The 19,279-nt window shown below is 41.8% G+C and overlaps 1 protein-coding gene across 1 annotated transcript in view; it reads left to right on the top strand.

The window, feature by feature from the left end:
- Positions 1-4,601: 4,601 nt before the first annotated feature.
- The window catches only part of mmp11a (matrix metallopeptidase 11a), a 46,677-nt gene continuing 31,999 nt past the window's right edge, over positions 4,602-19,279 (top strand). The window contains exon 1 of the mRNA XM_085788043.1: positions 4,602-4,718. Within this exon, the coding sequence (XP_085644169.1) occupies positions 4,602-4,718 (117 nt within the window). The remainder of the gene's footprint in view (positions 4,719-19,279) is intronic.

The following is a 19,279-nucleotide window of genomic DNA, read 5'->3' as shown; positions in this document are numbered from 1 at the left end:
TGGTGATAAAATAAAATAAAGAAACAGCTTAAAGGTACATTGTGTAGGACTTATGTAACGGATGTGCACTCACTCCACCCATAAAAGACATGCTAACCAACCCGCCAAGTGGTTGTCAACCTCTTGGCGAAGAGGTTAGCATCGTCGCCTCCGGTGCAGGAGGTTGTGGGATCGAACCCCACCTAGGGTAGGACGTGAGAAACACAACGCAGAGGGCCAGATATGACATCAGCTACACTTACTCCCATCTAGCGTTGCGGTTGTATATCGCAAGCAACTCAGTCGTATTTTTCATGCTGCATTCACGTGAAATTGGGCAGACGGCAGACAGCCGCTGCACGTAACGGCATAAACAAGCCTCTATGTAAACAAGCACGAGGCAAAACAATACACATGACAATATGTTGTCATGGCGATGTCGTATTGTTTACCTTACCCACGTTTTACCGGCTTCTGTGACTAAAATGACATCTGGTTTGTAAGCGACGGCCGTCTGCCCGACTGCAGGTGAATGCAGCATCAGTGTAACGCTCCATTCCTCCTCCTGACATGGAACTAAAGCTACAACTTGATAAAGTTAAATAACCTTATCAAGTTGTAGCTATAGTTACATGTCAGGATCTATTTCTGCAAAGTCCAATAATAGCCTATTATTGGCCTATATTTGCCTATTAATAATAGCCTATTATTGGCCTATATTTGCCTATTAATAATAGCCTGTTATTGGTTCAGATTCTGTTGTTCAGAGGTGAAAACATCAGCCAGGTCTCATAATTACACCTGAAAACATGATGTCATGGCACTGAGTGCTTCTTATTTATTTATTTATATTTAAAATGCTTCATCGTGTCATTCAGATGACATAGGCTAGATGTTTGCTTGTTAGCAGCTTGTATAACAGGCTCCGACGTTTGACCAATCCAGTGACAGATCTGCCTCTAATTGGCCTCTGTGCACAACACATCTGTGTGTAGTAACATGAATTACAGTCCTCTGTCCAGAAATGAGTGGTGTCACATATAAAGCCTTTTACTTTTACCCATTTCTCTTTCATTACACTCAGATTTTATTAGAAACCACTCCCCCACCGCCCCCCCACCCTCCTCTAGTACTTTTTTCCTGTCCAGAGAGGCCTCAGAAACCTGACAGCCATTACACAGGAAAGCTCTGCTAAATTCTTTACTGCTATTAGTGGTTGTAATTATAGAAATGATCTCAAACTGACTGACTGAACAAAGGGACGGAGCTCGGTCACAAACCGCCTGCATGCATGTGGAGCCTGTGCATTTTTATCTCACAGCTGCAATTAACTGATTCTTAGCCTCCTCGTGTTTGACTTTCTTTATCTCACACTCCCTCCATCCTCATAAAAACTACTACACACACACATCACATCATAATTATAACTTCAATTCTTTTCCATGTGCGGGAAACTTGAGCTTTGTTTTTTTTTTTTTTTTTAGCTTTGTAGATGAGAGGACTGATTAATCGGAGCCTGAGGGAACAAAAGAAGAAAAAGAAAAATCCACCTCAGCATCTGTAAAAAGCTCCTGAATTATCACGTTTTATCTTGTTTGTTTAATTCACACACACACAAAAAAATGGAAAATGTAAAAAGAGACAATTTGTGGTTTGAACTTGAAGACAAAACGTATTCATCCACCCACAACTGTGAAGCGTCTCAGCTGGGGAGGAGGAGGAGGAGGAGGAAGAGGAGGAGGTAGTGGAAGAGGAGGAGGAGGAGGAGGAGGAGGAAGAGGAGGAGGTAGTGGGTATTTAATAGGTCGGTTTTCTTTATAGGTCACTCATTATTTCCCACCTGACTCCGACTCCTGCAGAGCTCAGAGTTCCTGTCTTTATATTTATATCTCTAAATGTAGTTCTGATGAATTTAAAGGTATAGTCTGTAGATTTTATTAATAAAACAAAAACAAAATATAAATCTAGTTGAATCATCATCAGCTTCTACTCATGTGTGTCGGTGTGTTTTACCTCAGCAGGTGCAGTTGGGCGTGTGGTACCGTGGGCTTGTTTAAAGGAGACATATTCTGCCCGTTTTCCACAAATTAAAATAGTTCCCAGGTGTCTTAAAGACATGTCTGTGACATGCTTCAGTCAAAATCCCCCAAGGATCAAACATCAGCTCTTTCATCCTCTTTAAACATTCCTGTTCAGAACGGCTGGTTTCAGAGCCTGTCCCTTTAAATGCAAATGAGCCACTGCTTGCTCCGCCCCTTCTACTGGTACCAGGTAGGGGTGGGATTATGCAAATATGAAAACTAGTTACATCATTGTCAGTCAACTGTGTTTAACAGCTCGTAAAACCACATGGATTTCAACCTAGGGAGCCTGAAAGTTACAGATTTTTTTGTCAATTCTCACATTCTGGGGCCGGAACGCAAAACAAACACCCAGATATATGTTAAAAAGCCTTCAAAAAGTGATATTTCCATAATATGTCCCCTTTAAAACAGCAAGCAAAATGGTGGATACACCAAAGAAAATACAGTCCAAGTGAAGCGCAGAAGCGTCGGGTCCATACCGGGCCGTTGTCATCGCAGCATAGCCTGGTATGAGACCATTTTCGATCTAAAATCCAAACCATATTTTGGATTGAACAGAAGAACGCAGCACAGAACCTGCTGAAGTCTCCAACACTGGTGACACCAAGTTGTTCAGATGGTTTAACCCAAGCAGATACTTTAGTACAACTATTTGAATTATCTGTAACTTATTGAATTACATGACATAAACCAAAGGGAGCGAGTGACACAGAGACATTTGTGGTTTAAAAAAGAAAAAAGATGTCACTGCAGCTGTGGTCTTGACTGGTCTGGAGAAAACATCCAGAGCCCAAGACCTTGGAGATGTGGTCTGGAGCACCACAACACTACACGCTCCAGCGCCTCATTCAGACTGTATTTCTTTTTCTTCTCTGGTAAAGTGTGTATCCTCCATTTCTCCCGGCTTGATGGCGTCCAGTCTCTATCTTTGGTGGAAGCAGCAAATATTCAAAGGAGAAACTCTGAAGGCTGAAGTGGAGAAGGGTTCAATGTGAACATGGGTCAGTCCTCAGGATGAATGTTGTGTTTACAAACTGCAGCCAACAAACCTAGAGACTCTGACTCTGAGGAACGCTCTGTGACCACAATAAAACTTGTATATTAAAAAGGAACTGGGACTGTATTTCACTTTATGTTCCTTGTTAAACTGTCATGTAAAATGATGAAACTCACATCTGCACTGCAGTGTTGTGTTGTGTTGTTCCAAACAATGACTTTATTATTATATTATTATTCTTTTCCTCTTAAAGGGGTTAAGAGACCTGCAGTGTTTAGTTTCACAGAGCGTGTTCTATTATAACACTCTTATAATAATCCTATAATATTTCCATAAGGTGCCAGCACGTGCTGCTGTGTGACCGTGTCATGCTGTTTAATCTGCATGGGAAGCTTGTGTGTAATGTAATTATTATGGCATGTTTCCTGACAGAAGTGGAGTCTTGATTTTGATATACTATATTAAAAAAATAATGGTAACGCTTTACAATAAGGGTCCCTTAAAGCAGAAGTAAGCGATCCGGTGGTTTTGGCTAACTTCCTGTCAGCCGATGGAGTTAGCAGTCCCCGCCCTCGTCCCTACGTCACCACATTCACGCGCATCCCTTGGCTGCACACACAGAGAGGACCGCCCCTTTATGCCGTTCTCTCTCCTCATTGGATAAAGGTTGTAGGATACAAGGAAAGTTTTCTCCTCGGCTCAGAGCAGAGCAGAGTGACTGACAGACCCGTGTTTCAGACCAAACACTCTATGTAAGCGATTGCTGTCGGAAAATATAACTATTTAAGACTTAAGACTTAAGACCTATATTAACACAAATATTCGCTTACTTCTGCTTTAATTAATGCTGAGTAATGCATACATAATGATAACTAATTACATTATTCAACTTTTATTAGGCTATTACTTAATAATTTATTAACTAACTATTATTAACTGCTTACTAAGAGGCTACACTAATTAATGTGTTTCCTAATCCTAAGTAATACATAATAATGATTGTTAATATATCTGTAAACAGTTAATTAATGCTTAATAATGTACTAACTAAGGTTAATTAAGGGACCCTTATTGTAAAGTGTTGCCAAAATAGTAATAAAAATATTAATTAAAAAAAAAAAAAACACACAGGTGGAGGTGAGAGCACAAAGCCTCCATCATCTGTTTTGAGTTGCCTGGGAGAGAAAGAGTTAAGAGTCACGTGGTGTCGGGTGGTATTGTCAGCCCCGGGCTGTTAAAAAAAAAAAAAAAAACCTATGTGGAGGAAAGAAAAAAAAAGTTGAGGAGAGAACAAAGAAATCAGAGTCTATTTAAAGAGAAGTCGCCTCCGCTGCTGCAGCGTGAGACTCTGCACCGCTGCGCCAGAACCTGCTGCACCAACACCTCCACCTTCCTCTTCCTCCTCTTCCTCCACCATCATCATCATCATCATCATCATCTCCTCCACCATCTCTCCTCTGTCTATCTCCTCCTCTGTCTATCTCCTCCTCTGTCTATCTCCTCCAGCGCCGCCGCGGCTGCAGCGCTCAGACAGCGGGAGGATGCGGACTTCTCTGGCCGTGTGCTGCTGCGTCCTCGCGCTGCAGTGGCTCCCGCTCAGCTCGCTCGCGCTCCCGGTGCGAGGATCCAGATCCAGCAGCAGGTACAGACCGGCACCGGTGAGTCTCAGCTGGACCTGCTGCTTTTTGTTTTGTTTTGTTTGTCTTTTTTTCTTTTCTTTTTTGTTTCTTTGCTTGGTTTTTTTGTTTTTCTACTTGTTGCAGACGTTGAGAAACTGTTGTGAACTGTCTGAATCTGTCTGAATCCACAACTTGATCCTGTGCATTTTAGAGTAATCTGCTCTGTTGACTCACTTCATTCCTGCTGCTGCTGCTGCAAGTGGTTCCTCTAAACCCCCCCTAAACACACACACACACACACACACACACACACAGGCTACACACACACACACTGGAGCACAGCAGTTTGCAGTTGTGTTATTCTCCTTGTGCAGACTTTAGAGCAGAAACAGTGCATGAAGAGTGAAGAGTGTGGGGATTAAACCTTAACTTTTCTGCAGCTGCTCTTGAGCTCCTGTCGCTTTCACGGGCGACTGTGCGAGCAGGGGCGTTTCTAGACACTCTGGAGGCCCCGGGGCAAGAGGTAACTTGGGGGGCCCCCCCACTCCCCACCAGGACCACGAACATTAACTGTTAATTAATCAAAAAATTCTGCATATTATTGCCAATCTTGGCTACGTTGGTCCGAAGTGCAAAAACATAGAGGGTTTACAATAACGGCTCTTAAATTGTATGACTGTTACATTTTTTCAGACTTTTTTTTTTTCCGATTGTTTTGCATCCATGTCACGTGACTCTCAAGTTTCCGGCCGTGAGAACAAAAAACATAGCAAATATTTCCATAATTTTTAGTGGAAAAATCCATATTTTGAGGTAGTTTCTGCATAAAAATGCTCTTTGATTGCATTTCTAGCGAGAAATATATATTTTATTTTCATAATATTTGCCCAGTGCATGTACATAATCACTCGCTTGCTTGTTGTTGCTATGTCGCTATAGGGCCCTAGGCAATTTCCTGGGCTGCCTGCCCTGTTGCAACACCTCTGAGTTGGATCAAACCTTAAAGGGACAACGAGGAGTTTCTATTTGGTTATTTAAAAGTCTCACGTTAATGTGGATGAATCTACGTTACCACTTGTTAATGGGCCCATTTTCGATAAATATATCGTTTTGTCTCTATCGTTATTTTGTTTTTATTAATGGTGGTGGAAATGCTGGTCGAGCCGACCAGCGTTTCTTTACTTTAGGTTTCGTGGCGAGTCATGAGAATAACGCAGATGAATCGCCGTTTATGGTCGGAACTACGACGGTATGTGATCGTCTTCCAACCTCTGACTTTAATTCTTGATGAATGAAAACATGAGTCTGTCTTGCGCCGGTCAAAGAATTTCACGGTGCGGAGGCTCATAAATGTAGTGTGATAACACTTCGCTTTTCCAAAACTCCTCGTTGTCCCTTTAACTTTTCTGCAGCTGCTTGTGAGCTCCTGTCGCTTTCACGGGCGAGCGCACGCGCCACATGCACGCCCCCCCTATAGCTTCATAATCATCAGGAACCAATGACACTAATGTTGTAATTAAGAAAATGGCTATTTTTGCGCGGGCACAGGAGCTGCTGACCTGTCACTGTAATTAGCCCGCGAGCTGCGCTGACTTTGAAGAAATGACTATCATCACCATTTATCTTTTCTGTCTGCTCAGCAGCACCGGAGGCGCTCGCTCCGTGCGTGTGTGCAGGATGACAGCGGAGTGTTTTGGTTTCTTTTTTTTTTTTTGCTCAGGTCTGATCCCTGAGGAGAGAGAGAGGGAGAGAGAGAGAGAGAGAGGGAGGGAGGTTGCTGAGTTCCCCTGTCTGCGGGGCAGGAAGCAGTAATAACAGGTCTTAAAGGCATTTTGTCAACAACACCATAAAAGAAAAGGGTCCAACATATGGACCCGTCATGCAGGCGTCAGCTGCACGAGCTGCAGCCACAGTCACGTGCTCCGTCGGCTTCCTAATCTAATCTCATTTTGCATATTTATTGATGAATCTATTAGTCAATCACTTTGGTCTACAGCTGCTGCAGCCTATTATCTGTAACATCACAGTGTTTAGCTACTGCAGCTTTAAAGGGACAACGAGGAGTTTCTCCAGCGGCAGAACGAAAAATTCCGCGACAATAAAAAAAAAGTCTCATATTAATGTGGATGAATCTCCGCTACCCACACTTGTTAATGGGCCCATTTTCGATAAATATATCGTTTTGTCTCTATCGTTATTTTGTTATTATTAGTGGTGGTGGAAATGCTGGTCGAGCCGACCAGCGTTTCTTTACTTTTGGTTTCGTGGCGAGTCATGAGAATAACGCCGCCGAATCGCCGTTTATGGTCGGAACTACGACGGTATGTGATCGTCTTCCAACCTCTGACTTTAATTCTTGATGAATGAAAACATGAGTCTGTCTTGCGCCGGTCAAAGAAATGTACGGTGCGCGGAGGCTCATAAATGTAGTGTGAAAACACTTCGCTTTTCCAAAACTCCTCGTTGTCCCTTTAATTTAGCCTCTACATCTCTGTGGCTCATGTTTCTTCCTGGATGTGGATGTGGATACTTTTCTGGAGCTAAACAGGTATAAACAGAGTTTAAGCTGATCCAGAGTGTGTTTTCAAAGAAATATATATAAAAAAAACATAAATAAATAATCTACAGCAACAAACACTGATAGAGGACGATGCTGCCATTAGAGGACAGTCCTGAGGTCTGAAGGATTCAGCAACGATGACGATGATGGTGAGACAGAATTGTTTTAGAGGCAACCGGAACTACAGTAGGGGAGACCGGGGATGGATGTAACAGCATCACTTTCACCAATAAGATAGATAGATAGATAGATAGATAGATAGATAGATAGATAGATAGATAGATAGATAGATAGATAGATAGATAGATAGATAGATAGATACTTTATTAATCCCGAAGGAAATTCATCTGTCAGCTGCTCCAAACATGCTAAGGGATAACGTTAGAGTTATGTGATCAATATCATGTGTACCCACTCACTCCCTGACATTGCATGTGAATTTGCATGGCCGTGTCAGTAAGTGTGTAGGTTTTACAGCCAAAAAACACTTTTTTAGATCAAAGACTAATATTTTGGACCAAGTCTAAATTTTGACCAGTATCGATACCGTTGAAGTTTGAATTAGGCAACTTGTATGAGATGAAAGAGCAGGTTCTTAGGTAAAATATGAGTCATTTCATAAATGTTTGTTTTAAACCACCATGCTGGTACAGCTAGTCTAACAATGGCTGACAGGTGTGGGGATGGTTGTTAGTGTTACACCTTTTATCTTTGTTATTTTATTAACTGTTAAGTGTCATTATAAGTGTCACCATCTTCCCTGGAATTGTATGATCTGCTTCTGACCTCCTGTTGAAGGTTTCCATTCATACATGTTCAGCATTCACTGGTAGCTATTGTCAGAAGATGTTCTTTAAGACAGCTTTCTGATGTTAGGATCCACACCACTGTCACTGTTCTTCATTTAGCCGTCAGTGATGAATTCTTTTTGTTCATACTCAAAACGTATTCCTAGTCAGTATAAATCAGTGCAAATAGCAAAACAATAATAAATGGAGCTTACAGTTACAATTTACCCCAGGTTGTGTTAGTGGGGTAGGTTGTAACAGTGGCGCTCCTTGTATTTGACATCAAATAGTGAAGTCTGTGATATACTTTGAGAAGTTTAGGGCATTGCTATTTGTAGAGGACAAATGAGGGAACTCTGTGTCAAAGTTTGAGAGCCCGACCATGAACACTCTGCAAGTTATGGGAGCTGAGACAAAAAGTGTTAGAACCATCCCTGGTCTCCCCTACTTTCCAGACGTGGCTAATGGGCGGAGGGATATCAAAAGCGCAAGTAGTTCAGAGTATTTGCTTCATGTGTTGTAATGTTATATAATGTTACATGATTATTTCCTAGCGTGGTGAATGTGCAGGTCACAACTTGTCCACCAGAGCGTTTTGGAGTTGTTGGATTGTGTATTTGATGAGTTTTGTGTTCACTGAGCAGCTCACGTCTCTGCCCCGCCGATCTCAAAACAACATGCACCGATAATGGGCTTTATGCACAGCTTCACTACTTCCTGAAATAAGCCAGCTCCTTTATTTCCTGTCTTACATTATTGGACCAACTGATCAATCCAGGTGCGTAGACCTCACAACAATGGTCAGACACACCTGGATTAATCAGTTTGTCCAATAATGTAAGACAGGAAATAAAGGCTTATTTCAGGAAGTAGCTGGAGCTCTGCATAAAGCCCAAAGGTGACGAACCTACTGCTATGACTATAGCGCTTATGGTGAGAGGAGGATCTGACTAAATGTTGAACTATCCTTTTAAGAAACCCTGTTAGCTTAGCATTGGTTTACTTAAACTGAGCTTATACTTCTGTTGTGTCGTGAGTTTTTGCAGCTCATGTTCTCACAGTGATGAAGTTGTTTTCCTAAATTCGTATTAGGCTATGTTTGTATCTCTGGTTTTGTTTTCTCAACCTGCAGTGCATTGAACCTTCAGGGCCACCGTAGCCTACTTGTATCATAAAAAGTTGAGTAAAAGCCATGGATGTAGTAAAAGCTTTTCAAGTCTCAGGATGCTGTTGCAGGTGGAAGCTAACAAGCTAGCTCAGTGGCTAACGGAGCAGCAGCAGCAGGCGTGTTGCATTCACTGACTCTCCACAGCTGGTCGACAGCACAAAGTCCCACGGGACTGAATGATTGACAGGTTTACTTCTCTTTAATGTCGTGATAAGACCACACAGCGTCGGCCGTCGGTCGTCGACCCCTGGACGTTGGTGTCAGGAATGTGGAAGGAGCTTCCTGTTGTTTCACTGGCTTGTTTATCAGAGTTTACAGAGGAAATAGAAAAGGACAACACAGACAAGATGTAGCATTAGCAACACAGAGAAACAAGTGAACGCTTTAAAATGTCACTTCCCAACGCGTTATATGAAACATTTCAAATACAAATCTTTGTTTTTTATCTGTTTACCTCTTTTACCTGAAAGGCAAGAGCAATGGATAAAGATCTGTAGATAATTTTTAACTAAAAAGCCTAATCAATGAAACTTTTTAACCACTAGCCTACTTTTTACTGTTTTTCCCATAACTTTAAGCACTGTGTCTTTTAACTTACACCTATAGGCTATTTTTCCATTTATTACACTTTTGCATTCAGTGTTATTGTCTATTATTATCCACATACTACAATTATGTGGCCAAGTCTATTCAAATAATAGTTTAAATATAGAAAGAAAAAGCATCAAATTGATTTCATTGTGTTGCATGAAAATATTATAAAACTAAGAAGACTCAGTGGTCACAGATTAAATACATAATGACATAAATCTGCAGACACCATTAGTATGTCTACAGGATTTAACTTGTTAAAACTATACATTAATGTATGAGATCACTGAGAGACGATGATGAAGAGGAGGAGGAGGAGGAAGATGCAGGTGGCACCTGTTCATGTATATCATGCAAATGAAGCCGTGATTGGCCACGATCCAACACAAGTGGGAGGGGGAGGAGATGATTAACAGAAACAGGAAAGGAGAAAAAAAAAGCACATTTCCGCTGCAGTTATTCTCATTTTTTTCAGACTCACCTCTAATCTAAATTACTGGTCGACATGTGCAAGTAGCATGAGGGGGTGGGGGTGGGGCATTAATGCCAAACAGGTGGGAGCTGCTGCTGAGATTCTGAGTCTTCTTTTAAAACAATATATTTATTTACATTTTCTTACATACACATACACTTGTATTACATTATACATGTAGTTATATCAAATATGTTGATCTGTGCTCCATTAACAAAGGCACCTGTTATGGTACAAGTACATACATATCACAAACATCATAAACTTCTCAGCCATAAAACATTTTGTGCATAATTTAAGGGCTTAATACAATTGTGAGTATTTGAACTCATTCATTTAAAGGGATAGTTCAACATTTTGGCAAATTGGCCCATTGCCATAGCAGTAGGTTCGTTACCTTTATTTGTCGGTGCAAGCTATTTTTAGAACGGCGGAGCAGAGCAGCAGGCTGCTCAGAGCTACGCTACGGAGGCTCATGGGATTTCTTGGTTTCCCTCATCAAACTCATCAAATACACAATCCAACAACTCCAAAAGGCTGTTGTGGACAAGTTGTGAGCTGCACAATCACCACGCTATGCAAAACAGCTGATGCGCGTTGCGTTCAGGGACAGTTTTTCAGCAAGCAGTCTCTGTATTTACCCTGTATTTACCTCGAAAACGGCTCCGTTTCGTAACGTTCCATTATTATCTCATGTGCAGGTCACAACTTGTCCACGAAAGCGTTTTGGAGTTGTTGGATTTTGTATTCACTTCATTGTCATTTGCTAAATCGACACCATTAACAAACACATTAAACGGTTTCCATATCTCTTTGATTTTGCCTTGCCTTCCTTTTCATATGTATGTCACACAGCATTGCAATGGGTCTTTTGGCCTGTAAAAGACACATATCTATTATTGTTCATTCACTTTTGTTGTATTTACGACCTTTTGGGTGAAGAACGAAGACAAAGAACGCAGGGTCCATTAGGATGTTATTCGAAATCGTTTTTTTCTATTGCTCTTTTGACCTCTTCCCAATTCTGATTCTTCTTACCTTGTTGCAGATTAGTGACACTTTATTTTGTGGTGTTGTGTCACGTCTCCTGTCGACGGCCTGAACCAGGTTTCTACACATGAACCACAAGGTTTTTTTTTCCTTCTCTTTTCCTTTATTATTATTTTTTTCTCCAGCAGTGTGTTATCAGGACTGGGCTGCACCTGGTGCGACTCTGTCCTCTGTTATGTCTGTTGGTCACTTCACTGTCGCTTTGGCCGATTTGTTTCCTGGTTGTTGACAAAGGAGTGAGTGATTGCACAGGCCTGGGCAGGCACACACACACACACACACACACACACACACACACACACACACACACACACACACACATAGTGCATGTCTTCTATCTGGAGTAAAAAGGGGTTTTATGTTATGTTGAATAAAACCTTTACGTTTCTGTTTTGTCCCCTCGCTGCGCTGTGATTGGTCGGGGAACCGTGAGAGCAACGGTGACATCAGAGCTGCTCCGGGTTCCCATCGACGAGATCTAGGTCACAGCTGCACCGGGCTCCCAGTGTGTGTGTGTGTGTGTGTGTGTGTCAGATGCTTTTGTTAGTTGGCACGAGGTCGGCCTATAACCTCTCATCGTTACCCAAGATGCATCTCTTCCTCCTAACTGGGACGAAGGTGACAGTCGGCTGGAGGAGGCGTTTGCTTTTTTCTCTCTTTCTCCGAGTAGAGCTGCTTTGCTTCGTTTATGACATCATCATCACATGTCGCTGTGTGTGGATGACATCATCTCAGGTGTGTGGCCGTGTGGTCGCCGTGGTAACCGCTGCCTCCAGCCTCCGAGCTCCGAGCTCCGATGGGAATGTCAATATTTCTGCAGGTATTTGGGCATAAAGCAAAAATATTGAGTTGAGTATTGAGAGGATATGAATGTCTGAGATTTAATGGCGGTTTATCTCAGATATTTCAGTCTGGACCGACACACACACACACACACACACACACACACACACACACACTGCAGCACAGCTACACACACTCTGTTTACCTGACGTTGTGTTATTTCGACTATAACACCAGACGTCTAAAATCCATGTTAACATGTTGATCCGACTGAAAACAGAGTTGTTTTAGAGGTAAATTCATGCCAAACCGCAAAGACATCTCTGTTTAAGGGATAGTTCAACATTTTGGCGAAGCTATTTTCAGAGTGGTGGAGCAGAGCCGTGAGCTGCTCAGAGCTACGCTACGGAGGCTCATGGGATTTCTTGGTTTCCCTCATCAAACTCATCAAATACACAATCCAACAACTCCACAACGCTCTGGTGGACAAGTTGTGACCTACACATTCACCACGCTATGAGATAATAAGTTATTCATAGCAGTGCAAGTGATTAAAATATATCCTTAGACCTATCATTGTAACACAGCTCAACTAGATTACTCCCAGGACCTACTAAGCACTTTGATGATTGTAAGCACTTTATCATGACACGGTTGCACTTTTGTACTGTCTGAATCTGTATTATTATCTATTGTACTGTAAACTGACTGCTGCTATTTTATAACATGCTTTTGTTTTTATTTATTGTATTTTTTTTGTACCAGGGAACATCTATGTATGGGACAGCGGATGGAAATTAGCCTGTGGCTACAATCCGGCTTGTTTACGATTTTGTTTTCGTTCATGAACTCGCATTGTCCCACTTTAAATAAATTGAATTGAATTGAACACAACGTTACCAGACAGAGTTGTTTTAGAGGGAAATTCATGCAAAACCGCTGATGCGCGTTGCCTTCAGGGACAGTTTTTCATCAAGCAGTCTCTACATTTCCCTCTAAAACAACTCTGTCTGGTAACGTTGTGTTATTATCTCATAGCGTGGTGAATGTGCAGGTCACAACTTGTCCACCAGAGCATTGTGGAGTTGTTGGATTGTGTATTTGATGAGTTTGATGAGGGAAACCAAGAAATCCCATTAGCCTCCGTAGCGTAGCTCTGAGCAGCTCACGGCTCTGCTCCGCCGTTCTAAAAACAGCTTGCACCGGCAATTAAAGGTAACAAACCTACTGCTATGACTATAGGGATTATGGCAATGGGCCAATTTGCCAGAATGTCGAACTATCCCTTTAAAGGTAAACCTAAAGTGGAAAAGTTTGAGGCGTTTTGTGCAGAAAGGACTGGCAGACGCTCAAACCTAAAAAAAAACAAAAAAACTGTGACGACAACTCTGACGTTTAAAGGTAAAGATAAAGCCGTACGGATCAGCCTGGTAGCGATTAGTTATTATTCCCCAGAGGAACGTGATGTGATGAATAATCCCGAGCAGCAGCGAGCGGTCGGAGGATGTGAGAGTCTGAGTTCGGAGGAAGAACGTTATCGCTGCAGCAGCAGAGATAAGAGATGGAGGCAGATACCCCGACGGCTTATTTCACCTTTTCGCTGCCAACGGCCTCTGATGTCCTGATGATGATGATGATGATGATGATGCTGATACGTATCGGATTAAGCAGATTAAGACCAGAGATATTTGTTGCTATCCTCCCTCCTCCTCCTGCCTGGCAACAATAAACCCTCTCTGGCTTGGCAGCAGCTGTTTCCTTGGCGAGCAACACCCTTCAAAATTGAAACTTTATCTTTCTTCTCAAATAAACAACCACTCATGACCGACTTCCTATCATCCGGATTCACTCCATTATGTTTCAGCCGCTTTCTGTTGCTGCATGACGCTGCGAAAAAAAGAAAACCAAGTCATTGAAATATTTTTTTTCTTTGCAATATATATATAATTGTGAATTAGATTTTTGGCCAACCTTTCCCTTTTTGCATCTAAATTTGGGTTTTTTCTTTTTTCTAGGAAGGCAGATTTAAGAAAAAAAAATCATCTTCACCTTCTCAGTGGTTCTTTATTGTGATAGGTTTCCAAAAATGTTTCTCAAACGCTCCACTTTTATTTTGAAGGTTTAATCTGTGATGCTCTGCAGGAATTTCATGGATGGACTTTTATCATTTCCTTTATTTAATCGTTTCCAGTTCTACATTTCCCCTACGACGCTCATTCAAAACACATGTCCAGTGGACGCAATGCATTCTGGTCTATCGATGCTAAAGGACAAACTTTACAGTGCAAATCCAATATGTTCTCGTGTTGTTTAAACATATTTACTGCCTTGATGATGCTGTTTCATGAACCTGTGTCTGTAGCTGATTGATGAAGACATTTTATCTTCTTTTTCTTTTGACGTGTCACTTTAAAACAAACTTCTTTGAGTTTTGGTCTCTGGGAAGTTTAGCTTGACATGTTTGCTTTACGCTTTCGTTGTGATTAAATAGACGACTAGGAAGTATTTAATCAGTGATCAAACCATCATCAGTTGTCGCTCTAATATATATATTTTTTCTCCTTCTGTTTGGACGTGTGTATTTCATCAAACAAGATGACAATGTGTTTTTAACAGTAACTATAATGATCCATGTTGGCGGCTGTAGTGAGTGTGTGTGTGTGTGTGCGTGCGTGTGTGTGTGCGGTTGTGAGACTGAGCCAAAACAAACTAAAGTGTGAGTGTGAGTGTGTGTGTGTTTGACGGTGTCAGACAGTGAGTCACTGATGGTTTTGTGTTGTTCCTGTTCTCAGGTGAAGAGACGAGAGGAAGTAAAAAAAAGAAAAACTGTTTTAAAGATGTTGCGTGAATCTGTAGAAATAACCAAACTGTGTCATTAATGTTGTTTACCTGCTGCATTAATTAAGGGGAACTATGCAAGTCCGGTCGCTTTTTCACTGTGTTGCTAACCCTCCTCCCGTCCATGTGCATTTGTTTACAATGAAGCATACATTTATTTATTTTATTAGCATAAATCAAATATTTTTTTCATAAATCCGTATTTCACTGAAGTGGAATCACAGCCGCGTACAAATGAAAGCTTTCTGGTACCTTAGAATGAGTTGTTACAAGTCGTTACAAATACATAAGTGGGCGACACACCGAACCGAGGCGGCCATGTTGCATCGCCATTTTTTACGTTTTTTTAAATTTAATTTAATTTATTTATTTAAAAGGGACAATACACTTTAATGAACATTCGTACGTGTGCACAAATGTAAATGTGTCAGAGTTAGCAACTTGCTAATTTGCATCCGTAGTCCCTTGGCAGGTAACACACAGACAGAAATACACAAGAATTATACAGTGGTTCACAACACATTCATACCTATACATAAAGTGCATGTGATCTGTAAAGTGCCTGGTATAAAGTGCCAGTTTCTAAAGTGCAAGTGCAAGTTTAAATAGGTAAAGTGCAAGTCTAAATGGATGGATCCAGAATGTGATGGCCCGCACCCGCCGCCTGGGGTGGACCAAGACATTGAGACTACAGTAGCAGCAGTTATATAAGTGCCATTCACACACATACTTACAGAGATAAATTGCAATATAGAAAAATAAGACAAATGCAGTGCATGCATACATACGTATATGTAGGCATGCACTGCACAATAACACGTTGAGTGGCAGCGTGACCGTAGGTAACCACGGAAACTCGGCGGAGCTGTGGGCTCGGCCTGTTAAAACTGTCACCACTGTGTAGTGTGAGGAAGGACGGAGGCACCGATGTTGCATTCAGGTGCAGTCAGGCAGACGGCCGTCGGCAAACCAACCGGATGTCATTTTACTCGACCAGAGAAAGACGGTAAAACAATACCACATCACCATGACAACATATTGTCATGCCTGTATTGTTTTGCCTCGTGCTGGCGGACCACTTGTTTACATAGACGCTTGTTTATCCTGTTACATGCAGCGTCTGTTGTCTGTCTGACGTCTGCCCCATTTCACGTGAATGCAACATCAAGAATACATTAAGATATGCAACCGCACCGCTAGATGGGGGGAATTCCTACATACTATACCTTTAACCATCACAATTACTCCAAATCTGTTCAGTTAAGATATAAATGTTGCATAGTTCCTCTTTAATTAATTAATTAATTTATTTATTACATCACCTGAGCTGATGAAACTAACGACTTTCACTCTTGTCTCTGATGGTTTTTCTTCTGATGGGTGAAGCACAGTGACCTGGTTATGGGGGGGTGGGGGTGGGGGGATGATGGTGGGGGTTGGGGGGGGTGGGCTTGTTGTCAGACGTTCCTCAAACACACCGTGTACAGACACGTCCTCCTCTCCTCTGTGTGAATACCGCTGTCAGACCCCGGCTCCTCCGCTCACTCGTCTCCTCATCACTGGAAACCAGAAGCCAGATGTGTCCATACATGTCACACACACACACACACACACACACACACACACACACACACACACACACACGCCCCTCTACTCCCCCGACTCCACCTTCACCATCACAGTGTCACAACAAACATGTTCCCAGCATGAAGAAGCAGCACCCGTCGTGAGGCATTCAGGCGCCGCAGGGAGTTTTTTCATGTCTCTTTTTGCTCGCTCAGCAGAAAGTGACGGACTAATTGTCCCGAGGTTGTTGCTCTTTTTTCTTCTTCTTTTCTTCTTTCTGTCTCGAGTGTCGTCACGGCGTCTCCTGCTCTGAAACTACACGTGGACACGTAGAGGACACGTCAAACTCACCTGACTGAGCTCCACGTGACCAAATGTAGCTTCAGAAAAGGAGAGTGTGTGTTTGGTCGTGTTGTTGGACAGTAGACCTGAGCCCACTGACTGTTTTAAATAAGATGGCTCTTAGAATTAAAGTTTTATTTCTTGTCTTGATTTGTTTTAATGACAGAAATCTGCTCTGATGAAACTTTATGAGCGACACAGAAACTTTTATTACGTAACAAAACAGTGTGTTTATTGGGATTTAAAGGGACAACGAGGAGTTTTGGAAAAGCAAAGCGTTTTCACACTACATTCATGAGCCTCCGCACGCACCGTACAATTCTTGGACCGGTGCAAGACAGACTCATGTTTTCATTCATCAAGAATTAAAGTCAGAGGTTCGAAGACGATCACATACCGTCGTAGTTCCGACCAGAAAGCTGGTTGGCTCAACCAGCGTTTCCGCCACCACTAATAATAACAAAATAACGATAGAGACAGAACGATATATTTATCGAAAATGGGCCCATTAACAAGTGTGGGTAGCGTAGATTCATCCACATTAACGTGAGACTTTTTTTATAACCAAATAGAAACTCCTCGTTGTCCCTTTAAATAAACATAGGCCTAATTAAAACAGCAGCCACAACAAAACTAACAATGATTATTTAACATACAGAAAGAAGTTTAGAGTTAACGTAGGAGTTTAATACAATTTAACAAAGTTTTATAGCCTTATGTAAAATATTTATTATATGTAAATGAAATAAATAATTATTTTATAGACTGTTATATGAAGTAGTGAATAATTTTTAAAAAACACAGCTGAACCTGGACTTTTTGGACATTTTAATTATTTTTATAGGTGATTTAAAACAGAAAACATTTATATTTTTATGCCTTTTTTTTTTAATTACACAAGTATATTTCTGTATCGCCCGCTTGCAGTACCTTTGTTGTTCACCAGGGGGCTCCAGGTCACACAATGGAAACCACTGCTCTGTTGGTTTCCTTAAACACGGGTGGTGAGGTCATCAGACATGAGGTCGACTTCAGATCAGATAAACCAAACTTTACCTCTAGAAATCGACTTGGACGCCAAATGATGGATTAATCCGCCGCGGAAAATAGTCCCTGACAAAAAAAAACTGGTTTTATTGAGACGACTTTTTTGTCCTTTGGGAGGTTTTTAAGTACGTTTCAGTAATGTTTTCAGAAGTTTTTTTGTTTGTTGTTAAAACGTGAACTGAACTGAAACCTGACGATGTGGGCGGAGCTTAGCCACGGCTCATGTTTGGCTTTGACCTTGAACTCTGATGTTGACGCCACATTAAGGTCGTTACTGAGCTCCAGGGTCAGAGAGGTCAAACACACACATTTGACACACAGGCGGAGGTTGGGGGGTTGGGGAGGGGGTTTAGGTTTTAGTCCTTTAACCACTCTTTTAACCCCCCACCCTCCTACACACCCACCACTTAGCATTAGCTGAGGTTTTACGACCCTGAAAGTCGACACTCTGCTCTGAGATCAGGATCAGTCTAAACTGGGGGGTCGGCTCATGACCCGGTGATTGACAGCTTAAATCGCAGTGTTTAACAGAAAGAAAAAACAAAACCCCAGAGAGGCGGGGCAGGAGGTCGGGTCTGGGGACGCTAATGAGTGTGGCGTCAGCAGCAAAACACAGGTCAAAAACACATGAAATGACCCAGAACCTCAGACCGAGACCTCAAAACCTCAAAACCTCAAAACCTCAGAGCCCGAGAGACCAAAACATCCACAGAAACACTTCACCCGATCTGTTTGTAATAATTTGATTAACTGCAATTCATGTTTCATGTTCTGGCCAGAACCTGTAGAGAGAAAAATCCAGTTTTAGCCGCTATGGACTGTAAGACTGAGGCTTTTTTCATTTCTTTTCTTTATTAGGATCCCCATTAGCACCTGCAACAGCATCGGCTATTCTTCCTGGGGTCCAACATACACACAACTTACACATAAACATTCACATCTACACATAAGAAACATACATTCACATATACACATGAGAAACACACATTTATACATGACACAACAAGAACAAACAACAAGGCTCCCTAATAATGAACAAACCACAGAAAAAAAAAATCTGACAGACATTTGACAGACAACACAGGCTATGTTTACACGGAAACGATCTGAACAGAAAACGCAAAAGTGGCGTTGCGTTCTCACTTTTTATTCCATGTTTAGACGAGCGTTTCTGCATGCATATGGTGAAAGTTTGTGGAAACCGACACGTTTGTTGCCATTTTCCTGTGCAGGCGCATGTGTTTTTACCATTTAGACGGGAATGCGACGGTGGAGCGTTTTTAAAGAGATAGTTCAACATTTTGGCACATTGACACATTGTCATAATCTCTATAGTCATAGCAGTAGGTTCGTTACCTTTAATTGTCGGTGCAAGCTGTTTTTAGAACAGTGGAG

The sequence above is a fragment of the Trachurus japonicus genome, chromosome 9, assembly GCF_045865225.1.
Source record: "Trachurus japonicus isolate A0001 chromosome 9, Traja_1.0".
NCBI lineage: Eukaryota > Metazoa > Chordata > Actinopteri > Carangiformes > Carangidae > Trachurus > Trachurus japonicus.
Note: the sequence above shows the minus strand (reverse complement) of the source record. Positions and strands in the feature narration are given on the sequence as shown.